A 26,067-nucleotide genomic window follows, 5' to 3' on the forward strand; every position below is an offset into this window, starting at 1 on the left:
CACTGCTGGAGAGTAAACTAAAGACTTTCAAATACCTGGTATAACAAGATACAGGTTAGTAGAGGCTTTAGTACATTTGAATTCTTCAGTCAAAATAACACAAACCTTTTTTTACCATACTAGCAAAATGTCCACAGGACAGCACCCAAAAGTCGTCTTTCCTCGTATATGAAGCATTTCAGGATGGGTTTTTTTCAGATACAACATCACTGAAGATAATAGAAATTACGCACAAGCAGAGAATTTGTTCCTCACTTTCTGTATCTGGTTAGTTCAAGTTTTGTTCTCATTTTACACACTTTACCTTTGCAATAAAAATGCCAGCATCCATAATGGCTTTGATATGCTTCAGCCAGCCAGAATTTTCTAGGCCCCACAGAAAGTCACTCATTGAAGGTGATTTCAGCTCACAAACTGCAAAATAAGCAACATCTTAAATGCACACTATTTTCACTCCCTTAAGGTTTCACTGACTGTTCAAACTGAGTTCTCTCTTCAGAGAGCCCCTGTGTAAAACACCCATCTTTTGAAAAGAATGGCTACTTCACAGTTCAACGTTGCCATTTTTATTGGGAAAAAAGCATACATTTGAGAAACAGGGCTGGGTCAAATTTCACCCAATATGTTGATTGAAGTTAAAAAGAGAAGCTGTTACAAAGCCTGTTGCAAACAGTTTACCAAATACATCCTTCTGTGCAGCACAGATTTTCCAAAATTGTGTTGGGAGCAAAGTTTTCAAACTCTTGAGAGGAGGTCTCCTGTTTAATAATGAGGGTCTGGAAACAGAAAGCATGATTCCTACTGTTGGAGAGGCAGACAGCCACCCACATGGTGCCCCAGCTTCCTACTCCCAGCCATATTTGTTGATGAAGCTCTCTAACAGCAGGCCCACCAAACCCAGCCTTCAGCATCACCACAGATGAAGGCCCTGGAGATAAAGCGATTCATTCAACAGTTTGACATTCCTCAGTGAAACTTTATTAAACTTTCACTTGTAGTCTGAAAGTATTTGGATGGTGAGGAGAAGCCATAATTCATCAAGGAAAATATCTTCCTGAAAACTTTCCAAGCACTATGCCATGTTTAAAGAAAAAAAAAAAAAAAAAAAAAAACCTCCCAGTTTTTACAACATTAAGTTTCTATCCTGCTGTATCCAAATATCTATTTTTTTTGATATTACAGAATTTGTGACATCAGAAGAAAAAAAAGGGCAATCAGAATCTAATTCAGATACCTCAACCCAGCAGCAGACAAATAACAATATTTGGTGCAATCTGTTTTCAACAGTGAGATACTAAATTCACCCCATAAATGGACTATGCATTTATTTTGATATAAACTAGTGAAACTTATTTAAGGAATACAGTGAAAAATATAATTATTTTTACTGAGCTAATGAATGATCTGTAAATTAATAATGTCTCAGTAGGGCTCCTATTCTCTGGAAATCTTCTAAAATACTCAGTTAATTATGGCCATTATGACGAGTGGCATAACTTTAGTTTCCTTCAGTGTAATTGGAATTTAATTTTACAAGCTAAATTCAGAGTTTATACAACATCTGAACATATCTGACTATCTTAACTCCATTTAATTCAGAGGCAAAATAGCCTAATGTGTCCATACAAAGCCTTGCAATCTTTGTACATAGGGCCTCTTCCAGATGGCTATTTTTAAACTAATTTTTTAGGATATTTATAAAAATGCATAGATAGCAGCACTGAAAGCAAATGCTTTTCACATGGTTAATACTCCTGTGCAGATGGAAGCATGACCAATTAGTAGCTGAATTCTGGCTGAAGCTGCTGTTTCTGTTTACAAAAAGCCCAAGGAAAGGCTGAAATAGTGCTTTGCTCATTCCCACTACCAAATTAGAGTCAATATTTACTGACCACTTCACTGAGCAAAGTTCAGACTGTCCTACAGGCATACACTGTATATTTCACATGATTTTGGCTACCGATCTGGACCTTAATATCGAGTTCAATTAGGAATTCAACTATGAGGCTTATCCTAAGGCAAAAAGTTGTTTCCATCTCAGCAGAAAAGGTGCCAAACTCTTGAAGATATGAGACCTGCTGCACCTGCTGTGTGGGCACAGGAAGATCAATAGCCCCTGGGCAGAGCTCATAGCAGCGCTCCCTTCCCCAGGAGGGGTGGAAGAAACAGGGCACATGGTGGAAACTACCTCTTCCACCAACAAAAGTACCAGAGGGGGATGCTGGATCAGTGTGAAAACAGAGCACAGCACACCTGTCATGGCAAATGTAAGCCCTTTTTAAATCTAAAATTCACACTTGCATAGAGCTGATGTGAGACAGATGAAGAATAAGAGCATAGGCCAAGCTCCAAGTCAAGAATAGCTAGATCAAGCTGATCCAGGAGGTGACAGAAGGTGTTGATGATACACATGAAGTAAATACTGAGATGCTGCAGAGTGGAGTGAGCACTGTTTCATATTTGTTGAGGGTCAAGGATGGCTTATTTATTCTTACTCTTTTCCCAGAAGGCCTGTAAACAGTAATTAAATATTAAATGGGAGTACAGATGCACTCATGCATACACTGGTAAGTAGTTCTAAAGCAATTATTATTAATTTCCATGGGATTATTAAGGTGCTGAATGGCTACACCCATTGACTGTGAGTTTCATACATAAAGCTGATGTGACATGCTCTCTACAGGGCATGAGTAAGTTTCTATTAAAATTCACAGTCTAAAATGCATGACTACCTTATTGACCATATACAAAAAATCAAATAATAGGTTTTCTGAGATCAAAAAAGAAAATCTGTGTTTTCCACTAGCATCAAAGTCAGCTATAAATGATTTTTTTCATTATACCATCAAACTGTAAACTGCAAAAGAATTCATTCTAGAAGTAAGGTATATTGAAGTCAAATGAATGTTGCCATTAAAGGAAATTATATCTGGACTTCACCCACAAAACAAGTTGTTGGCACAAATAGGAAACCACCACGAGTTGCGATGATGCTGCGTTGCCCGAGTCCCATTAGCCAGCAGGCAGCTGCATGTAGCTGCAACAGGCAAAGCTCATTTCATACCCATTTTCACTGCTGCCGATTTCACAGCAGTTATCAGGATTTGTATGACAGAAGGATCAAATCTTTCCTCTAGTTTTCAATAAAGGCTAGTGTTACCTTCAAGCATTTTCTGCAGACTATTTCTCATGACATGGATGTTCTCAATGCCTATAAATTGGAACTTGATGTTGGAGTAGTTGTCTTCATTTTCATATCCCTTCCCTGTTGCTCTGTTTGCCATGGCGTTGAGCTGAAAAATATCAGTGAAAATTGGATGAAACCCAGGAGCAAACATTATTTTCAAAACAAAGCTCATGGTCTACTGCAGTAAATCAGAGCGATTTAAGTCAGGCACAAATAGGAAGCATTTATCACAGCGTCAACACAACGGGTTAGGAATCGGGGATCTGGTTGCAGCCTGTTGCAGGGCACTGGGGTGCTGAGGCTCTGACCTCTATTTCACACACTTCATTAGTGTGGTTATGAATAAAGCTTCATTAGTGAAGTTAGACCCAAAAATCCACAGCTTATGTAGGACTCCTCTGCAAGAGCATAGAGGTTTTAATTTGTTTTTAAAGGGCTCTTCTGATTTTATTTTTGATCAGCTTTATGTTCACTAGCAGAATATACCCAGGAGGTGGCAGTGTCATACCTGCCATGCCACTGTTTCATAGCGTATGTACACTGTAATGTTTCCCAAATGACTGCATTTTACTGCTCAGATCATCCAAAAGTTGATACAGCTTGGAATGCTGAAGCTTGGAATAATGAAAAGAGAGTTGGAGTAGTTTTTTCCTAAGTTTATAGTATCTTGGCTCTAGTTGTGTAAGACCACAAAAGATTTTAATTGGCAAAATTACCACAAATATTTTCATCTGCAATGCAGCACTGTCAAATATTTTGCTGTGCTTCAGCAAAAAATACATTCAACTGGAAGCTGGAGTTTTGTGAATCTGTTACTTGCTTCCTGGCATGAGAAAGTCACTAAATGCTTCTTTAGTTCATCTTTCCCAAGCATAAAATTAAGGGTGTTTTTAATTTTTATTTTTCCTCCTTTTGAAATTCTTGGGGGAAAACCAAAACTATCTTTCAAGCCCCTTATGCCAAATTTTGATCTCTGGGCTGAAAACTAGAGCTGATGGAAATGAATTAAGTACTTTTACTTTATTACTCTATTTTTTTATTATTTCCTATAGCAAAATCTCACTGTCCAACAGAAAAAAAAATTGTCTTCTTGCATAGTCCCCACTCTTCTATGAAATGCTCACTGTAAGGCTCAAAAGCCTGTGAACTTCCCAAAAAAATATGAAGGCTCCAAGAGTAACAAAGCAGCCCAGGTGGCAGAACCTTCATGCCTCCAAGCACTACGAACAGCTTCTGCTCAGGAAAGATTTAAGAATTAACAACGGATATTGCACATCCAGACTGGAGGGCATTAACAAAGCTTTTGGAGAGACCATATGTGTATCAGTTGGACAAAAAGGGACCCGTCTTCATTGCAGTGAGAGCCAATGCTCATGGAAACTCAAAACAAAGTATCTCTTAGGCATTGCCTAGGGACAAGAAGCTGTGCAGGTAACTCTGTTTCCAGTTTATTTACCAATATCAGAGGCAGTACTACTGATTTGCTGCTTCTATGGTTGCTTCTGAAACTCACAATAAGATACTTCAGCACTCAGCTAATGGTATCATAGGATATATAAGAATGTATCCCTTCCTGATCTCTTCCACCCCAAGCACACATGCTCCCAATATTCAATTTTAGTTTGGAGCCAGCTGCATGCAGTTGAGAAGGACTGATTGTCTACTGCCAACTTACCTCCAACTAAGATCATCAAGTCTAGCTTTTTTACGTCATATGTCAAAATAGGTTTCCATGGACCAAATTTGACCTCTTAACTTTCAGAGGAAGCAGATAAGGACTAAAAGGTTTTTATGCCATTATAATTTTATTTTAGATACATAAGCAAACAGACAGGTGAGACTGCTTTTATATTCTTTCATTCTGTCCAATTTAATACATGAAGATAGCGATTTTTTTCCCATCTTCAGACTTTCTAGCACATCCATTCCCATGAGCAGAACTTGGCAATAGGAATACATAGTCCCATTTGTGGGCCACGATGAGGAATTGAAACATTGCATGAATTTCATGATACAACCAAAGGAATCATACTCTAAGATATAGGCAAAAACCCAGCATTTTTCATTTACTCAAGTCTTGTGTAAAACTTCTTTTAATTTGTAGCATGCAATTCCGGAAAAAGCAGAAGCAAAAAAAAAAATTCTTATCAATTAGCACTCTGCTGATGTTTTGACTATTGATGAACAATAAAAAAAAGATACATCCTGTGAACAGCATGTCATTTAAGGACAGAGTCCTCAGTGTGACTTGCTAGAAAGATATAAATTATCTGCTGAATCCTAATATTTCTCTTTTGAAGTAGACATTAGTGTTCTAATATAAACAAAATGAAGCAGTATCTCTCTGCAATAGCATATAGCTTCAGGAAGAAAGATCTGTACCCATGAGTCTAAGCCACCACAAACCCCTGAAACCCTAAATGAAAAACATCTAGCCCCTAACTGTCCTTATCCTCCATATAGTAAATGCCATTAACTGTCTCTGCAGCAGAGCAATTTTACCACAGAAATACTTTGTTAAAAGACAATCTGAAATAGCCCTCTTTAAAAGTAAATAAATATAAGGTTAAATTTGCAAGGCTTTCTGACACTCATTTATTTTAAATATTGTCAGCTGCCAAACTTTGCAGCTGCCACAATATTTACTAACAAGTTTTCCACATCACCTACCAAAATTCCATCTGTTGTTTTTAAAGCAGTTGTTGCAAAGCTCTCTAAATTGTGCCTGTCTGCACTTAATCTCAGTGAATATGAGGAGACAAGGTCTGAAGGGAACAGACCTCACTTGCCAGGTTTCCTAGCATCTTCTTTAATGTGGAGGATAAACCAGTCATGTCTTGTTATAAAGAGTTATAGAACTCATTTGTTTTACTCATAAGCAGTAAGTTTATATAAGCTTCTTCTGTAAACACGTAGAGGAAGGAGAAAATTAAAAAAAAAAATACAGTAGCCTAAGTAAAGCTCTGCATATGGTCATCTGGTATATTTAAATGAAGTGGAAACAAAGCTTTCTTCCACAGACAAAGCTTTTGTTTTGAAGATTATCAAGAGCAATGAGGGGCAGCACATGAAGAGCATTTGGGAATGGTGAATTCACCAGCACATCAATATTCATCATCTTTGCAAGGAACCAGTTCTAATGAGAGAAGAGGCAGGTGGTTTTTAGCTTCTTAGAGCAATGGGAAACCTTGCACCAGACTCGGTAACTTACCTTTACATTTGTTAAAGGTTCCCTGGGTGATGCCACGAACAGCTTGCGCTGATATCTGTCACTTCCTACATGCTCTAGATTTATACATACATTAGGAGCTGCAAAATCAACTGTAACAGCTGTAACAAGACTGTATTGGGCACCTGGGATCACAGGAGCTTTAGAAAATCAGTCAATTCTTGCAGCACAGAGAGAGACAAGTAGGAATCTGTGAATACAAATTTCTTTACATCAAAACTTCCCCCCCCCACCCCGAGAAATTAAATGAAAACAAATAGTTTTCATCTGCTGACTGTCTCAGGAAGAAGCCAGTGTTGCTGGAAATATGCCATCATTCATGACTGAGAGAGACAATTTCACTGTCCGCTTAAAGTACAGGCTTTTTTCACTGTGCACAGGAGGTGTCTCACTAAAGTAATTCACCAGAAAATTCTACTGGATGGGACCTTCCTGTTATTACCTTGCAAAACATCATTAATAGCCAAGTCAGTAAGTGCTTAATTATAAATCCAATCAACAAGCACCCTCCTTAATTGGGGAAGAGTAGCAAGATCATCATCCAAGAAATGCTAAGCTATAAATATTATCACATACAGAAAACTTAAACAAGCATTATTTAGGCAGCCAGGTCTGTACTTCCTATGTGAAGCCTGCTCTGAACACAATCGTACCAATCATTTCCTAGTGCTCATCACAATTCATTTTGTTCAGGACCATGAGTAAGGTGGTGACATTCTCGTCTTCACAATAAGAGAGAGGGAACTGAAGGCCAAAGTAGTCACCAAATTACAAAGTGCAATGAGACATCCCAAGGTCGTGATTTTCTGGCTACTGCCTCATATTATGGCTGTGAACACTCAGCACTTTCCCACCAGCCACCAGGTCTTCAGTTAATCACGAGCCAGAGCGGTCCCTCATTTCTGCTCCAGCTCTGCCACATTTTCCTTCCTTGCTCCATTCCTCATGTTTCTCAGCTATAGCCACCTTGTCAGGCTCTGTCTCCTGATCGCAGGTTGCTGAAACAGCTTCCTTGTTCCTTTTCCTCAGGTCTTTGCTCTAATTTTTCCTTTTCCTATAGCTTATCCTATATCTACTAGCGATTTTGTGGAGGTTTGCCATTTTGGTTTCTTTTCTTCAGATTCTTTGGTAACTTCAGCAGGGAAGCTACTGATAGTGTAAGAAAGAACATTTCCCTGCTCCCACCTCCAGGCACTGAAGACTGTCTAGCCCTCATCACCTTGAGCTGTTTGCTGGCATGCCAAATTTGGACACAAGTTTTATTAGCTTCCAATCTCTCCTAGATCATTACTGAGTTTCTGTGTTTATGCACAGCATAATTTTTCTAAAGCTTTTACCTTGGCTGAAGATTTTAGTCATCTGTAAAGCTATGGCTTTGGAGATCACTATTTATCATATTTCAGATTCTCTCTCAAAAACACAACAGTGCTGGAGATATTGAAAGAAGTTCTCCTCAACTCTTTAGCCTGAGTAAATGTACTTTCCTTGGCACAGGTTGTTGAAATTTTCCCACTTGCAGGAGAGAAAATTGAAGTATAAGCACGCAGAGGTTTGCAACATTACAAGCAACTGTAAATACAGTTTTATAATGGGAATTATTTTTCACTAACCTCATCGGTAATATAGTTACTGATAGCTCCTCTGTGTATAGAAACATTTACTATTACAAGCTATTTACTTTTCTGTATCTTAACATTTTGAACAAAAAGAGGAAAGCTCAGTGTAAAGAAAAAAAATTCTAAGAGAAAAAATGCAGGCAAGGTTGCTAGTTAAGTTTCCCCTGATAAATCCTGATTTACCCATGGAGTTACACAGGTGCAACTAAGATCAGAAGTATGGTAAGTCATTTGGGTTGTGCATTTTCCCTAATGTATTCAGCCCAGGTTCAGTCTTGCTATATGCAAAAAATGTAATGTACTTACTTTGGGACGAGTGTCAACAACGTATAGGAAATCACTTCCTGGATTCGCTTTTCTAATGGCCTGGAGCATCTGTTCATCCTCAAGGCATCGAGCACTAAAGCCAGATAAAGGCTGGCTGCTTCTACATATGGATGCCTGCACAAAAACAGACAAACAACAAAAATAATCAACATAGTTATTAAGCAGAAATTATTTATCATCCAGAAGCATATACAAAACCAGCTCATTAGATGTTTCCACAGATGTACAGTTACGTGGAAAGGGCAGAATAGTAAAATGAATTACATGTTAGTTAACAAATTCATTTTTAAAAGGCAAGGAAATATTAAAATAATACAAACCCATTGGCCCAGGTCTAGACTTGAATCCAGGTTTTAGAGCTATTTTAAATATAGTATTTCCCTAACGTAGAGTAACTTGTGAAAGGTAGTCTCTAGAGGATGTGATGAGTACAGCATTGCAATCCCAAGAACACCGATATGGCATGAAGAATGGGTCCTTTTGCACTGTCACTCACACGTACCAGTTATGATTCCAATTACACTCAACTTACATCAATGCATGCTTTACTAAGCAGCCTGAGACACCATGAGCCCAGGAAACAAAAATGTGTAACATGCATTTGGATCACTGATGGTGGTTTGTTTTTAGCACTGCCTCTGGAGAAAGACCTTACTGCAGGGGAAGTGGGTCAGGCAGCCTGACTCCTGGCGTGAAGTTATTAACCAGAGCTGGTGAAGAAGGCAAGAGTTTCTCCCCAGACCCATCAGGATCAGACCTCCCCATGAAACTGGGAAAGAAGGAACAGAATGTGAAAAGGGTGAGCAGGGACGGTTTTATTTCCACTAGGCCTCAGGTAGATTTGTAGAGGGGAAGGGGATAACACATGCACTTTCTAAGCACTGAATATAAGCATGAAGAGAATCTGCCTGCTGAAGGTCGTGACCCATGCAGACTGCCGTACAGATTATTTATTACTGTGTGAAGGGACATGGTCGTTTTCAGCCAAGTCTTTGAACTAGCAGTAGTTAATCAGTAAAATGTGGATCTTTAATACAGAAACCCTGAATTGTGTGAGAGCCTGTTCATACTTTATTTAAAGTTTTTGCAAACAGATTATTAGTTACCTAAAGTCTTGGCTGCTGATCAGCGCACATTCCAGTGATTTCATATATGCTTATACCTGCTTTGCATGAAGCAAATGGTACATATTAATGTGGCCACAGCCTGTCATTTTAATAGAAGGAAGACATTTCTGTCTCCTCCATAATGTACCATAGACAAGGCAGATATGGCCCTCAAGATTAAGGTTGAAGTTAGGGGTTTGGGTGAAGGTTAGGATTCAGGAAAGTTTGGGCTGGAGCCCATTACATTATATTATCCTGGGGACCCAAAAGGCTGGCACCAGTATAAGAGAATGGCTTGTCTGCCAAGTTAGGCTTGGGGTTTAGATCATGTTTAGCCCCATCTTCAGAAACAGCTGCACTGCCAGTACTGCAAAATTGGGAAGATAAGTTGACCTAGTGACAGTTAGATATCATAAGTGGGAATCATTACCCATGATATCCATGGAGAGATCACGTCCTGCTGACCCAGGCTGATTTCTTAAGAAGAACACATGTAAAATTTCTTGGGCTATGTTTAAGAGTAGGGCAAGTGATGAAGCCATGTTTTGCTATTGCACAGGCTCAACAGATAGCTCCAGTTTGATCTTATCATATTCACCCAGATCCTGTAAGATGCAGTATCATTGAATTTGTCAGTATCAAAGAGCTATGGGAAAGTTCTGGGTGTGAAAGACTGAATGAGTGGTACCTGTCTCCCTTGCATGCTGCAGACCTCTTCCCAACTTGCTGTTACCATAGCTGTTCAATGTCTACCATCACAAATGCTACCCCAATCCTGCCCGTTACTCTATTAGCTGGCAACTCATGCCAACCTCCAAACTCACAAGGAGGTATTTCCTCCAACATTCCCAACCCTTTTCCTAGTCCTTTGAACCACAAGGGATCCAGGAGTAAACACAATGCTGCAAGGGATCCAGGAGTAAACACAATGCTGCAAGTCCTGGCGGTCTGAACCTTAACCTGAACTCCAGCTACCACAGGGAAAACATTCAGGCTAAAACTATGAAAATCATCCAAACTGTATCGTTATATATTGGAATCTAGCTGATCCCTGAGACCTTTTCTTTCACTGACATTTGGAAATGTCCACGTGTTCTGAATCCTAGATATCTATATTTGGACTTAGTTGATTATGCAAAGTGATTAACTTAATTTTGGCCTTAACAAAATATTAAAGATAATATGCAATTTATGCAGAGACTGTATTTGCTATTTAAATCTTCCTACCCTCCTGTTTTGTGGTTAAATTAATGGATCTTTATGGAAGTAGAATTCTTATAAAATAGGGAGGAGTCAAAATAATGTCTCATTCCTTTCTTCAGAAGCTGAAACCCAAGGTAGAGGCCACTGATTTCCATGGAGACTGTAACTTATGATTCCTGCTTGTGACATCCTATGGAACCATCTCCCACCCTACAGGGCAAACTGTCCGGACGCCCTGTAATCCCACACTAGCTCTGTCTCTTGGGAAGCCCTGTCCATCTCATGTTCCAGCACTAGGGAAGACCTCTCAATGCAATTGCCAGTCTGGAGCTGCAACAGGAGGAGATATTAGACACACAGATCCTTTGTGAGTACAAAGGGAACACCATCCTCCTAACTGGTAATGGCAGCTGAGCCAAGCCAGTCCCTAGGGCACTGGGACACAAGTGTAAAAACACCTGGTCCAGAGGATCCTTCAGTCCAAGGGTCTCTCAGCTGCGAGAAAAATAAATGCAAATAGTCTAGGTACAGGTTTTTTTCCAATGATTACAGACAAGTGAGACAGTTCCTCACTCAGCCCTCAGAATATCTGCCATGGAGAGGAGAACATGGCATTTCTCGCTCTTATGGACACAGAGAGTCTCTTCACCAAAGCCAGGACTTGCTCAGCCAAAACTTGGTAGCATTTTCATCCATCCTTTTTGGGTCTATTCACAGATCTTTTCTTGAAAGGCTATTCTTGATTCTCTAATTGCTGCAAGTATAGTTTTTTTTCCCCTCAACTTGCTCTCAGGCTGTGACTACCAGATCCTAAATCGCTCTGTTCTCCTCTCAGTTACCTGCTAAGCTGCCTGCTACTGGCTTTCACTCTTCTGCCACCCATGTTTCAGGAGCTCTCTTACTACTCCACTTCTTTGTGATACAGGGATTGCATTTTTTTGTGTTAGCTGGATGATGAAGCTGGGTTTAAATGACTGCATTAAATGCCCGTTAATGAAATAACCATAATTCCAGCGTGTGCCCATATGCACAAACCACACTAAGCAGACTACATTAACCACCTTTTATTTTTTTTATAATCACTGATTTGTTCTTGTGAAAGCTTACTAGAAGAATTATGAAAGCAAGGCCAAAATAAGCAAACCCTTCAAATCTACAAATTCACACTCACATTGTTATCCTTGCAGTAGTAGGAAAGAGCTGGGAAACGCCTTCGGCTCCGAAATTTAGAGCTTCCCACTATGATGTGTGCAGTCGCAGACTTTGGTACATACACTTCTGTAGGATAGGAGTCACAGACCTGTGAAAGGAAACTCTCCTTATTTTGTCCACAAAATATTAGTTACATTAGCCATCTCCACAGCAAAAACAAAATACCAAGGAACTCTAATTTCAGGGAATATTCCATCATTATTGTATACACATCACTAACATTTCTCAAAACAGTCTTTTGAAGCTGAAAAGCATTAATTTTAATTTACAGCTGTCAAAACGGAAGCAGAAGGGTTGAAGGGCTGTATTTCCAAATGTTAATTCATGCCTTGTTGAGAACAGACAGGTATAACATACATTCATAGATTCATGATTCATGATTATGTACAGCAAGGTTTTATTTGCAACTGCTGTTTCTTCTGCAGCAGAATTTGAAAGTAAGGATGGGAGTGGATAAAGGTCTCAAACACCCCTCTGTTATAATGGGAGGAAACTACAGAGCCAGATTTTACAGCAAATCTGATAATAAAAAAAAATAATGACAACAATAGGAATCTGGAGAAAAGAAATTTATCCATATGAAATGAGGATACCAAAAGGCAAGCAGCCCTGACAATACCTACCACTTCTGAGAGTAACCCAATGAGCCTACAAAAAAGCCCAGAAGTTCTTCTATAGACAAGTGGGACCACAAATGGGGTCTTGGTCTAATTTTCTTTTCCTGATACTGCCTGTGGCATTCTGGCTGGGGTCAAAAGTATATCCAGTATCTCCCTGACACTTTCTGAGATCACTAAAGGAGTTAGGATACCCAGGAAGAAATTAGGTTCTGAGAGAGTCAGAGATATGTAATGAAGGAGAAAGAAAAGGAAGGGCTTGTGGTTACAGATGCTGCTGTGGTGAACTGGGTTTTATTCATTATGACATTTTTTCCTACACTTTATCTTAAAATAGGTCAAACATTTTTTTTCTGCTTGTTTTAACATAAAGAAAACAAACCCTGACAACATACTCAGTCTTCTCTGAGAACTCCACGGGCCTTCCTTACCATGGATATGCTCCAGCAACTGAGCCAATAGAGTACATGGACAAACGTCCTTCAAAAATACTTTTTTTATTATTTCTCACAATTAATTAACATTCTAGGGACTTCAATTGTGCAAGACTGAACTAGACAGGACAGCAGGCAGCTAGAAAGATATATGACCTGTCAGATGACTCAGAAAACACTAACAGTCAATCACAGTGGCTTCAAAAGGATTGTGAGGATAGCCAGTGAGGAAAAAATATTGCCAGATTCACTATTTCCAATAATTTTTTCTTAAAATGACTGTGTAGTAATTTTATATAACCTTCCATGTCAGGAAAATGCTCATTCAGACACATAACATTAGGTATGATTTAAACTTCTCCCCAGACAGCCAAGCACTAATGTTTGAAACACTGTGGACATGTTTTCTGTGCTTCATATCCACATGTGTTAAATGAAGAGACATCCTTTCTCCCACGTTCTCTGTGCCAAGAGTGGAAGTAAGCCACCTTATGTGTGTTTACAGCACTGAGCACAATGGGATCCTGCAGCTAATCCTTATGGTAGTCCCCAGTCAGACTGTTGATTTACTTTACAGACAGCCTCTGTAACAGAAAAATCAGCAACTCACTCCGTAGTCTCTGTTTACATCACTAATCTGCCAACAGTTGTTTGGAATACCCATCCGATTATATTCTTCATTGAGGTCCACAAGCTTCCAGCCTTGTTCTCGTTCTTCTTTATCTAATTTTGGATTGAATGAGAAACAATACAGCTCTTCGTATTTAACTGGAAAAAAAAAAAAAAAAGCAAACAAAGAAAATCAGTAAAACACTTCAGATTTCTCATCCTGAAATCACACTTCAAAGCCAACATTTGATATTGTCCTTTAGATAGTTTCTCTTTTAAAACAGTGTGCTTTGCTAGACAAAAGCACATATCCTGGCTTATAACTATTTTCAAGTACACTTTGAAAGTACTGTGCTGTTTTGTTACTTGTATATGTTGCAATATATGTGCCTTATTAGTAATGCCACTTAAAATATACTGTTCTGCTAGACCTCTTCTCTACTGAACTGTAAAAGCCTCCCCTAGCACAAAGACAAAATGTAAATGGTAATATGCTTTCATCCAAAGAAAACTAAAGTCAGCGGCAGAAAAAGCACTTGTTCAGCAGAATTTGCTGGCCTGAGGTAGCTCAGAAGTCCCGTATTGACTTAACATCTGTCCTGTGGCAAATACAAAAGCTCTGAACAATGGACTATGCAGCACAATCTTCCAAAAATGAACTAACTCAGAAGTCTTTGTCCCTAAATAGGGAAGTTTCCACTGACTTGAAGAAATTTTAGTTTTGTGGACTGCAAAATTCTGTCCTTGAATTATTAGCAAAAGCACTCATGATACAGATGTTGTAATAGTGTTAAAACAGCATATGTCACATCATTCATTTCATTATGACCATGAACTCATTTTAAGTAGCCAATCCACCTGTCACCCTTGGTCAAGGACCATATAACAAACTGCTGATGCCAGAGGTTTAAACTTTTTTTAGGAGCATATCTGTGTTTATGTTAATAAATGTCTTAATTCTGGTGACCAATAGCAGCCAGACACCATTGCCAGTAAATACCAACTGTCACTGACATGAATAACTATTCAGCATACAGATTGAAATTAATGTTCTCATTGATACTTAAGATGTTCTTACATCACGGGGGTATGTTTCATCCTGTTGCTTTAAGTTCCTTAAAACTTTCTGACCAACAGAAAACTTTAACTTTAGAACTGAAGCAAAGTAAATCACAAGTTGAGTCCTCTCTGATTTCATAGTTCTCCACTGATACAGGTGCTTCACAGTGTAATTTTAACAAGAGCAGTGAATTAAAATACTACACTTTCTTTTCTAATAGTCTATACCCAATAAGCAGGGTCTTAAAACACTACCGTAAGGAACTTTTAGATATGAAAATAACAACAACAAATCCAAATACAATATTAATAATAATAAGGCTTACATGTTTTTCAATAGAAAGTCCTTATTTTGTTTACTTCTTTTAAAGGTGTAATTTCAGTTATATTTAGCTTTTTAAACTTTCAGTTAATTGATTGTATTATGCACACACAAAAGTATGACCATAAGGAAAGAACACATCATGTTAACTCTGTCAGGAAGTTACTGAAAGTCAACAAAGTCAGGAGTAAAGAGAAAGAAAAGAACAATTTGCACACTATCTAGCAGGTCCAACTCTGTATTCTCTGATTTCAAACTTCTGTCATGACACAGATTAGGAGACAGTCTGTTTTATTTCTTATCTGCTAACATTAAGTTTTAGAATAATCCATAAAACCAATCTGAGGTCATTTTAATAAAGTGCTTCTGGTAGCAATCTGGGGTCTTGTTTTTACTGCTTTGCTGTCAGAACATCCGGATTTTTGTTCCAACTGGACCTTCTGTTCACAGACACATGGGAAGTCTTTAAAAATCCACTGATTAAAATATATACAGTTTATTTATAACAAAAGTCTGACTCAGTGTTACAAGTATTATTACATTATGGTATTTATAGGTGGTAACAAAAATGTTAAAGTAGTAATAGTCAGTGTCTTAAAGCTCAGTAGCACAATCCTGCTGTTACACCTGTAATAACGCTTATGGTCAGCTTGTTTCACTAAATGGGTTAATTAAGCAAAAGGGCCAAATTCTGTTGACATCTTGACCTTATTAAAATGCTATTAAGAGCTGGCAAGAAAAAAATCGAACATAAATTTACTCCTTTAGTGTGACTAGGACACCAGATAACTAGAATATACTAAGCCGGTACACAAGATGGGTTTTACTCAGGTTCAGCGATGGTGGAATGAATGGCAGAGAATGAAAAATAGAGCCTGAATGAGTCAAATATTCTCCTCATGGAGAAAACAGTACCTTAAGATGTTGAGTATTACCTGAAGAAAGTACAGCTTTGTGCCCAGACAAAAAGACACAGCAGAGCACTGTCGGAGTACATTTGTCTCACGTTGCAATTGGAGCCTTCTGACTTCAAGAAGGCAAAATTTTATCCTGCCTCACACAAAGACCAGATATTTTGCTGGAGAAAGAAAACTACTGTGCAGCTGAACTGTGCAAAGAGCTAATTTTATGGTGCTCTTATTGCATCTTCTTCATTTGAACCTTCTTGTCCATTGCAGTCTGCCACTGAACTTGTATTCAGGGTCCATAGCTATTCTTCCCTTTGTCACTCCGTATGTCTGTATCAAAGTGTCCTGTTCTGGTGCACAGCAGCATGCACACCTTCTCCTGGCTCCAAGGAAAGAGCATTACAGAATCGCATGCCTTCCAGCGTGCATGAACACATACTTGCAGCTGCAGCCCATGGAATTAATCCAGGTTTACATCAGAAGAACCACTGGCTGAATTAGTCTCATTGTTTTTAAATTTCTCCGACTACTTTCATCTTGCATCACCTAGCATACCAAGTTACATCTGCTGCAGTTGCATATTACTACTACTACTACTATCCTAAATATAGAAGGTACTTTGTAAAGTTCAGTAGCTGTGTTGGCTGGATGTGTAATTTTTTCCCCCTCTACACAGTAGATCGTAGAATAGAATCATAGAACCATTTAGGCTGGAAAAGACCCTTAAGATCATCAAGTCCAACCATAAACCTAACGCTACCAAGTCCACTGTAAGATAAAACTGGTGTTCTCCTAGCAAGATAAAAATTAAATCCAATGTTTTCAGTTTTGTACAGACTGTGGTAAATGTTTTATTTGCATACTGTCAAAGTAATAGTAAAGAACAGCAGCTGGTGTTGTATTTCTATAGCTATCATTTAAAACCAACAGTCCAGAAGCCTTGTCAGCTGGTTCTTAGGAGAGCAGCTAAAACACAGAGGATCAGATGTTGGACTTTGCTGCAATATTTGCATTTTCTTTGAAGAGAGGAAAGGTTTCAAAAGGAATTTGATCTTAATTCAGAAATTCAAAAAGGGCAGATTCAAATCCTAGGTAATAATAGGCACAGGCAGGCCAGTGGAATAAATCAACTACTTGCTGCAAAAGCTTTCACTGACTTTAAGACATTTGTGCACAGCACAGAAAGACCTTGACATGACCACTAATTATATTGTAAGTTTTTTGTCACAGCAAAAAAATCCCTGGATTTAGAAACTTGACAGCATTGTCCTGAATTCACCCCTACACAAGGCATCCAGTAAAACCCAGTTACATATAAAATAGCATTATAATGTATTTTATGGCTAGTGATAGCCTAGAGTACCATTTTCAACAAAACTCCATGACATACTTTATGGAATGAACTACTTGTTATAATGTGCTTTCTTCATTGCTCCATAAGTGATTATTTTAATATACTTGTCTGCTCAGAGACCTTTTCTCTCATAACACATCTCTAATGAAGCCTTTTTTCTTAACCTGCAAAGGACAAAGATGCACAACTACATTTCTTCCATTATATTCTTCCTCTTCAGGGTGAGGAATGACTTTTGTGCCAGTTTCTTTCTCATACCTGGTCGTGCCAGACGTATCAGAGATATGTAAACATCATGGCAGTCTCGTTCCTGAGGGATGACCAGCTGGATGACCTGGAAGTTCTTGCAGCGGATGAGCAACAGGCAACCAGTGGCAGTGGTGGCCTGCTTCTCAACAGAGGAAATTTGGCTGTGAAGAACCTGCGAGGGAATTGAAAATGGTTATGCCAAGTGATTCAAATCTTTAGAAAGAAAAATAATTATTTATAACAACTATGTGCCAGGGCAGGCACAGTAGCTTCCACTATTGTTTCAGAAAATCCTCACACTCCTCCTCTTGTACTTTTGTTCCAGTCTTCAGCTTCAGGCTCAAGCAGTGCCTGATACGTCACCTACAGACAAAGAAGCACTTCTGGAGTGTTTTGGCTGCTCAAACATTAGCCTGGTCACGCTATCCAGAGCTTTTTGTTTGTTTGCTTTAGTGTAAGCTAGCGGTTGTCAGAAAATGAGCTCTTTTCATCTATCCGCACAGTGAAAAGGAGAACCAGCATCAGTTAGATAAGGCTAAAATATTGGGCCTCCTCACTGGCAAAATGGTAGTCGTCATATAATCTGAAATACTGCATCAGATGAGATTAAACATTATAATAAAAATCAGGAGGGGAATAGTGGGACCAAAAGAGGACTGAGTTAATAATTAGTACAAAAATGGACAAAGAATTCATAATTAAGCTACATAAATGACTCTCAAATGGTATGGCACTAGAGCTATATCTGTACCTATATACATACATACAATGTATGTTATCAATCCATCAAAATAGATAACTTGAAATACTACATTATGCAAAAAAAAAAAAAAAAAAAAAAAAAACCAAAAGCAACAAACAAATAAAACCCCCCCAAAAAAACAAACCAAAAAAATCACTGATCCGGCACAAGCAGTCAGGGAGAGAGTGAAGAGCTGACTGAGCCACAGTAGTAATTCACTTCTCCTCAGCTCTCACTGGACAATAGGACTAACCCTGTAGTTTACAGCAGCTGTTCCTCAGTCAGTCACATCCAGTATTCATATGGTGAAGGTCCTTCTACTCCTCTTACTGTGTTGCAATAGCCAGAATCCACTGAAAATTTTCAAAAATTACCAGGCTGGAACTTCACATGCTCTGAAGTTATGAAAACATCCATATGAACTAATTTACTATGTTTAAACTGTTTTGCAAGTTATTTTCAAATTATCATCAATAAAGTGTCACGGACTTACAGCTAACTGAAAAAACAAAAATTTATACCCAGGTTTCTTTACGAGTTTCAGAACCATTCTCCACAAATATGACATGGGTAGCTGTTAAATACAAGGTTCCCACTGCAGCTTTTCTTGAAGATAAACGATCAAGTAACCGAACATTTTCCACCTATACAAAGAAATGACAGAGAAAAAAAAAAAGAAATAAGTAGGCTATGACAATCTGATTTTTAATAACACAGAGATTCCAGATTAGATTGACACAAACTTCCTAAAATGCTCTCAGAGATGGGATGTAGCCACGTAGTCTCAAAATTTTGCAGAAATAATTCCACTGCAATCACACCAGAAACAGAATTATGCCAGCACCTAAGAATTACATGTTTACAATGTGCATTCCAAATGCATTGTTCTATTTTAAAAATAGGAATAAAGAAATCCTTAAAACCAAAATAAGCCAGTTTGGTAGCAAAATGCTTAAAATCTAACAATTAGTAAAACCAAGTCTTCTCCCTCAAGGCCAGTTATAATCTGCTTTAAACAAAAATAAAACAGCCAGAATGCATGGATAAAGTCTTTTCCCAGGACCATCTACTTCAGAGGTCATGTATTGGGGTGAGGAGGAATGGAAGAAACCCAGCATTAACCCAGTAAGCATTCAAAAGTAAGCAAAAGAGGAGATAAAGAAGAGCAGAGATGATACAAAAGATATAGGCAGTGCCCCTCTAAGAGGAACCCACAAATAACAACAATAAAAATTAGGTTTGTCTGGATAAAAAAGGTACCTACACTGCAGTCCAGTCAATGAGGGCTCTGCTGCACAGGCACTGATCTCGCACAAGGTGGTCATCACCCCCAACTGGGGTAGGTTAGGCCATGACACACAAGCAAAACAGACACCCCCACAGCGGGGCAGGGGCTGAGGGTGAATTTCCAGGCCTCCTAGTCACATCCACTCCCCACTCAAAGCCCCGTGACTGAATAAAGCTCTTGTTTGTGTTTGTTGGGGTTTTTTTCAATATAGAGCTACAAATAAAATAAAGGTTGGATCTGAATAAAGAGGAACAGCTGCAGTAAGAACTGTGCGGTAAGTCACATTTCATTAAAGCAAATACAATGGTTTCATGGGGTGAAATCAGAGGCGCGCCTGGCCCTGCAGTTTGTCTCTCAGAGCAGACAATTGCAGTAGCTGAGGGAAGAGTACAAGAGGCAAGTGCGTGCTGATGCTCCCTCAGGATGTTATCCCAGCTTCTAAAAAGCAGCAGCTCCAGAGGCTTCCTGAGCTGAGGTCATAGTTTTTAATAGCCCTAACTGAATCTTAATTCCATGAATTTTGTTAAGTAACATTTTGAATCCCTGTAACCTATTGGCACCCACAGCACCCCGTAAGAGTGAACTTCACATTTCAGCTATGCATTGTACAAAAAAAACCCTTCTTGCTTGTTTTGAACATGTCACTAACAGCAGGTACACTGTGCAGTGTGCACAATGTGTGCAGTGAACAATTTGGTAAACGGGGAATGTCATTCCGCATTTACTTTCTCTGTGCTGCACGTACTGCTGCAGATCCTTCCCTTCATCCTCGTGTTCCCAGACTGAAGAGCCCAATTTCATGTAGTTGTGACCTTTATGAAAGCTACTCCAGACAAGTTCTTCCACATTCCTGATTATCCTACGAGAGGTCTGTTTCCTGAGAAGAGGCCAAAAATGCAAACAAAATTCAAGATACAATAGGTTTGTGTAGCGGAATGGTGATGTTTGCTGTGTTGTGCTCTACTCAATTTTTTAAAGTTTTTGAACATTGCTTGCTTTTTTTGTCCTCTGATGAACACAGTGGGGTTTCTATTTATTTTTTTTTTTAAGAACAAGCAATTGTAGCTCCAAGTCATGTCTCTACACGTAAGTTAAGACCTAGCCCCATGTGTATTAGCTTGTATTTATTAATGATTAATTTTGTCAATCAGTATCATGAGACACCGCTGCAAACCCCTGCAGCAATCTTACATTTCTCCTACCCTGAGTAATGTCCCTACTGTCAGTGAACTATCAGATGCCATATCTGGTATCTCCTCCCCTCCTTGTATCTTTCAAAACATTTGTAAGTTGAACACCACAGGCTCTTACAGATTTTTTTGCTTTCTAGTGATGAGAATCATAGAATCATAGAATCATAGAATCATAGAATCATAGAATGGTATGGGTTGAAAAGGACCATAGTGATCATCTAGTTTCAACCCCCCCGCCATATGCAGGGCCGCCAACCACTAGACCAGGCTGCTCAGAGCCACATCCAGCCTGGCCTTGAATGCCTCCAGGGATGGGGCATCCACGACCTCCCTGGGCAACCTGTTCCAGTGTGCCACCACCCTTTGAGTAAAAAACTTTCTCCTAATCTCTAACCTGAGTTCCCTCCATTGCAAAAATGGACAATATATTCTTACTATTTCCTTCTTATTTTTTTATTGGTTATTACTAAGAGGCCTGTATATCTTATTCTATGACACTTAAGTTTCTTTAAGAGCCTTTGATGAAGGACATGCTCAGATGAGTCTGGAAGACCAACTAGCTTCTATCAAATGGATCACCCTTGTCCATATGCTCTTGTTACTTTTTCAAATAAATTTTAGAGATTATGGGTTCCTCTATGAAAGCTATGCTAATTCTTTCCCTTCTTATCATACCTATCCATAAATCTAATTATTTGGAAGGGGGCCTAGGGAGTATTGAAATCCTACCAATTTCTCAGATTAGGTCTTGTATTTGTCAAATCCATTTTTTTTTAGAATGGGAAACTTAAGCATTAAACCATCATTACTGGTTTGACAGTTTTGTACTTTAGTTCTTTTCACTTGCATGGATACCATCTGGTCCTTGTAATCTTTTGTTGCTCATTGTTGCCAATTTCTTCTGAAATCTCTTCTTATAGTACTTTTATTGGTGTCAAATCCTCTGCTGTGTTCTTGACAGAGAAATATGCCAGAATGGACATGTCCCTAAATACCTTTCCTACTTTGATCATTTACTAGTCCTGTAGATCTTCTGTCAGGTTTTTACCTACCTAAAGACAGCTTGGCTTTTCTAGTACTTTTTATCAAGTTGTCCTTCAAAATCTCTTCTGGCCTGCCTTATTTTCTTTACAAGTTTAGCTTGTTTATGCTTTATTTTCCTCATTTAGGCACAATTTCAACTTGAAGAAAGCCTTTTACCTCTAATAAGAGAAGTCATTTTAATAAGAGTCATCCTTGTACTCCTTCACCCTACTGTTTAGCTATGCAAACCTTTTTTTTGGTCTTTTAAAGCCTTTTTCTGGAAATTGGCTTGCAGTGAGCTCCCATATTTAAACAATCTTCATGACTCCTATAAACATTTTAAGTTTTGGCTCTCTTTCTTTTTAAGCAGTTTTCACATTTTTATGTAGTTTCCTCTTTGAAGTTAAACATTGCCATGGGAGGTTTTTTTCCCCTTCTTTGCTATTTCAAGAATACTGCATTTAAGTACATTAGTTGCTGTCACACAGAGGTTCTAGTTGTATTTTGAACCAGGTCTTTTTGTCACTGTCTAAGACCAAGTCCTAGAATTATTTAGAATTACTGAGAATTAATTATATTTTCTCAAAATAAACAAATAGCCTCCGTATAAGCAATCATTTGAAAAACCTAAAATTTTACTCAGAAACACACCCCCCCAGCTCATTTACCCAATCTCAATTTGGCAAATCATGTTTCCCACTGTTATTGCATTTCCCGTCTCCATGCCTTGCTTAATCTTGTTTAGGTTGTCACCAGCAATGCCACAATTTAGGTAGGACTGGCGGTACTACACTGCGAATACTGTGCTGCAGTCCTGTAGTGCTACAGTTCTACTTTTCCTATTTAACCTTGTATCTTCAGTCTGTAGGGACTCTTTACTTTTGTGACACAGTTATCTATGAGATTTGGCTCTGTTTACTTCAAGACAAAAAAAAATCTCCTTTTTGACAGGCATGACTTTACCTGTCTTTCCCATGTAATTTGTCAGGGAAATGTTTGTCACATTGATTATTTTTCTTCCACTAAATTTTGAATGTGCCTATTTCATCAACATTCTCATTTAAAACCAGAAACTTTAGTTTCAACTTTTGTTTTTCCAGACTTCTAATATTTGTACTGAAACATATACATATTTGGTCCAATTGTCTATGTTTCTTTGCTCTGGTTAAGTGGAAGTTTTGGCAATTTCTATTTATTTGCAAATACAGAATTTTTTATACTGACAATGTTTTGTGACACAGCACAGCATCCAAAATATCACACATTTTCTGCATTCTAACAAGAGCTTCTCAGTTTTTCAGTACTTCAGCGTGGATAAGTACAATTCAGAATGAGCTCTCCTACCAGGCTAAGCAAGGAAAAAGTACTGCTTGTGAGATGATGCACCGGACTGAGTTTTTAGTTATCCCATATTTCTGCTGATCTCAAATAGTACAATAAGAGTCAGTTAAAATTAGCGAGAACCTCAATACTTGGCTCAATAAAAATTAGCATGATTCGTTGATTAACCTTGCCTATTTCTCACATGATATATGTCAATCTGTGATTGTAGTATGAGAAAAATAAAGCAGGTTTACTAATAACTTACCTCATGAACCACCTTATCATAGCTAACATAATTTCCAAAGGGAAAGGGAACTACTTGTCTAAACTCTACCTGGATTCAAATGCACAGTTCTGATTTATAGAGAGTAAGTGGTATGACATACTCAGGTAAGGCAGTAAGAAGTGGTAAGGGACTCTAAACTCTTAGAAGCTTGTTCTAAAAACTCTCAGCATAACCTTCTGCATGGATTTACACGGTTTTCATCTGAGCTCCATCTGTGTTTCTTCTGCCTAGTTTCCAGTTACTCAAACTTTATGAAAAAAGCAGTATACTTCACCCATGGAGAAGGGAAAAAGTAAAATAGAGCTAGCCTCAATGTTAGATTTCATTCTGCTGATCAAAGCATTCAGTGAAGGAGCCTTCTTTCTTCTTCTCCTCCCTTCCAATCAGGAAAAGAAAGCCAGGTCAAAGAGTGTCTTTAAATGGTCTAGAGGGAATGGGAATGTATTCATTTCCACTCAAGAAGAACACACGTTGCAATAGAGCTTTGAAAGAAGCTGAGTTTTTCTATCTAAAAAGTAGCAGCATGTGGAGAAATCAGCATTAATAGCAAAAAAAAAATTAATATCAGAAAGAGACACAGTGGTAATTTATCTCCTACTTTTTCTCCAAAAAGTGCTCCATTTTTCATCAAAAATACTGGAGATTTTATTGGAGAACCTAAGAAATCATGTATGTACTGACACAGGAAAAAGCATACCCACCACACACATGTGCTTTACCTAAAATGAACAGCTCATGAGAGAGACAAGATCAGAAGATACCAGGTAAAGAACAAAAAAGAGCAAAAACAGCCTGCAAAGCTGAAAGCTAGAAGAGCTGAAGGACCAAAAAGAAAGCATTAGCCAAGCCAGTCTGGAGAGTGGCATCTAAGTAAAAACTTCAATAATTTATTTGAAGCTGTTACTCCCATCATTTCTTTTTGCCTGATGACTGCGGTTGTCTAGGCTTAAAGAAAAGACTGCCAAGAAATTCATTTCAATGATTACAGCCCCTTACATGGGGATAAATAAAGTTGGCCAGAAACTCTATTTTCAATGCAATACAGATGACAGAAAAAATGAGGCAAAAATAGAAGTTAAAGGGAACACAGATTAAGAACAAATGGAAGGCAGTTTTTACTCACAGAATAAACATGACAAATGACTTACGAACAAGGTTGCCAGGAGGTCATTCAAGAAAAAAATGTCAAATTAGGGAAAAGCATGGGTCAAATCTTTATTCAGGCACAGCTCCCCCCAGTTTCAATGGGACTCCCACCTAAGAAAGAATGGCAAAGATATGACCCTGAAAGTGTTCAGAAAAGTTGGCATGCCAAAATGTTATTCCTGAGAATATCCATGTGCCCTAACATGTTTTCATTTTTAGTAGACATTAATTCTTGAATAAGCTCTGATTACATGGCCTATTTTTAAATGATTCTTGAATATGCCACCTTCATTCTCATTTCAAAAATATGGCAGCACTATAAAAAAATGCAGAAGTTAACGTTACTTTTTCATGCTGTTCATAACTCCACATGGGAAAGCTCTTTTAGATAAATGCAGGATCAGTTCTGACTTTGGACTCAGACTTGAACAGGGAAAAGAGAGAGAAGCAAAGCTGTACAGCAGAATGGTCAGACTGGAAAAAACCATGCCATGGAGCAAAACCTCAGTCCCATGCCTCTCTACATTGCTTTGCTTCCCGACACAACAACATTTGTGTAGAGCAGGGAGATGCTATACTCCACAAAATGGTCTCTGCTGCAGGATTTTCAAATAAAACGAAATTTTGAATTAGGAAAAACCATTTCAAAGAGTTGCATTCTCACTACATAAGTTTTCCGTCTGTGTGTTTGCTTCCCGTTAGCTAACCTGAAAGTAGAAGACACTTGAAATGCCAGTTCTGCCATGGTAATAACAGAGCTGCCCATTATAATTATCACTGTGCATCAGGAAGGAGAACACAAGCGAAAAAAACTATCTGTCAGCCAACAAAATAGCTCTGCTCCCACGTATCACCTAGTTCTCCCTGCTCCTTTAGGAGGAACCATTACTAATTCCTCTAATTCCTTATCACAAAAAAGGATCCAGCCAGGAGAAAGCTGCTAATTAAAGGTAAGCAGGGAATGTCCCAGCTCAGGCCACATCCTCAGGAGCTTCTCCTTTTTCAGCCAGTTAAAAATCATTGCTTTACAACAAAAGCCTGTCAAAGCAAGTGCCAGATAAAAGCTGATCAAATACCTTGACATTTGACTGTACAAAAGAGTTGCATGATTCTTCAAGGGTAAAGAAAGACTGCTTTCATAACGGTCTATGCTGCTGAAAAGGTTGACCCAAAGCCAAGGAACAGGGCTGGACCCCATTAGGTTAGAGGCACATATGTAGCCCTAGAAAGGCTGCTTCTTTTCTATCCAGGTCTTTGTCTTCCCTTGGGCTCCTAGACCGCCCAGGGATTTCAGCCACCTTCCTTACTCACATTGTGATGTTATACATGTGAGTAAAAGCAAGAAGAAACCAAATCCTGGGAATTTCTGGCAGGACTCTGACTGGCTTCAGCACTGCAGGCACGCAAAAGCTAAGGGAAGAGCTTGTGCAAGCCAAAAGCCTGAGCCTAATGAGAAAAAAGGAGCACAGCTGGTATGGTTTGAGGCCAAGTGGAATATTTGAGCTTTCTTCACCCTGGTTGACCCCAGCTATCCATGTGTTTAACATAACTCCTGAGAGTGAAAAAATACAACATGCAAAAGACCAAATGCTATGACAATTTTTTTCACACAAAAATAGTATAGTGTTGTCAAA

At 38.7% G+C, this 26,067-nt stretch overlaps 1 protein-coding gene across 1 annotated transcript in view; it reads right to left on the reverse strand.

Moving 5' to 3' along the window:
* MTMR7 (myotubularin related protein 7) overlaps positions 1-18,818 on the reverse strand; it is a gene marked incomplete at its 5' end in the record, with an annotated part of 27,465 nt that extends 8,647 nt beyond the window's left edge. Inside the window, 7 exons of the mRNA XM_010081670.1 lie at positions 305-414; positions 3,161-3,293; positions 8,339-8,473; positions 11,840-11,968; positions 13,542-13,699; positions 17,442-17,604; positions 18,696-18,818. Coding sequence (XP_010079972.1) covers positions 305-414; positions 3,161-3,293; positions 8,339-8,473; positions 11,840-11,968; positions 13,542-13,699; positions 17,442-17,604; positions 18,696-18,818 — 951 coding nt within the window. The remainder of the gene's footprint in view (positions 1-304; positions 415-3,160; positions 3,294-8,338; positions 8,474-11,839; positions 11,969-13,541; positions 13,700-17,441; positions 17,605-18,695) is intronic.
* Between the last annotated feature and the right edge of the window lie 7,249 nt (positions 18,819-26,067).

Source organism: Pterocles gutturalis, unplaced genomic scaffold (genome assembly GCF_000699245.1).
Source record: "Pterocles gutturalis isolate BGI_N339 unplaced genomic scaffold, ASM69924v1 scaffold40764, whole genome shotgun sequence".
NCBI classification, from domain to species: domain Eukaryota; kingdom Metazoa; phylum Chordata; class Aves; order Pterocliformes; family Pteroclidae; genus Pterocles; species Pterocles gutturalis.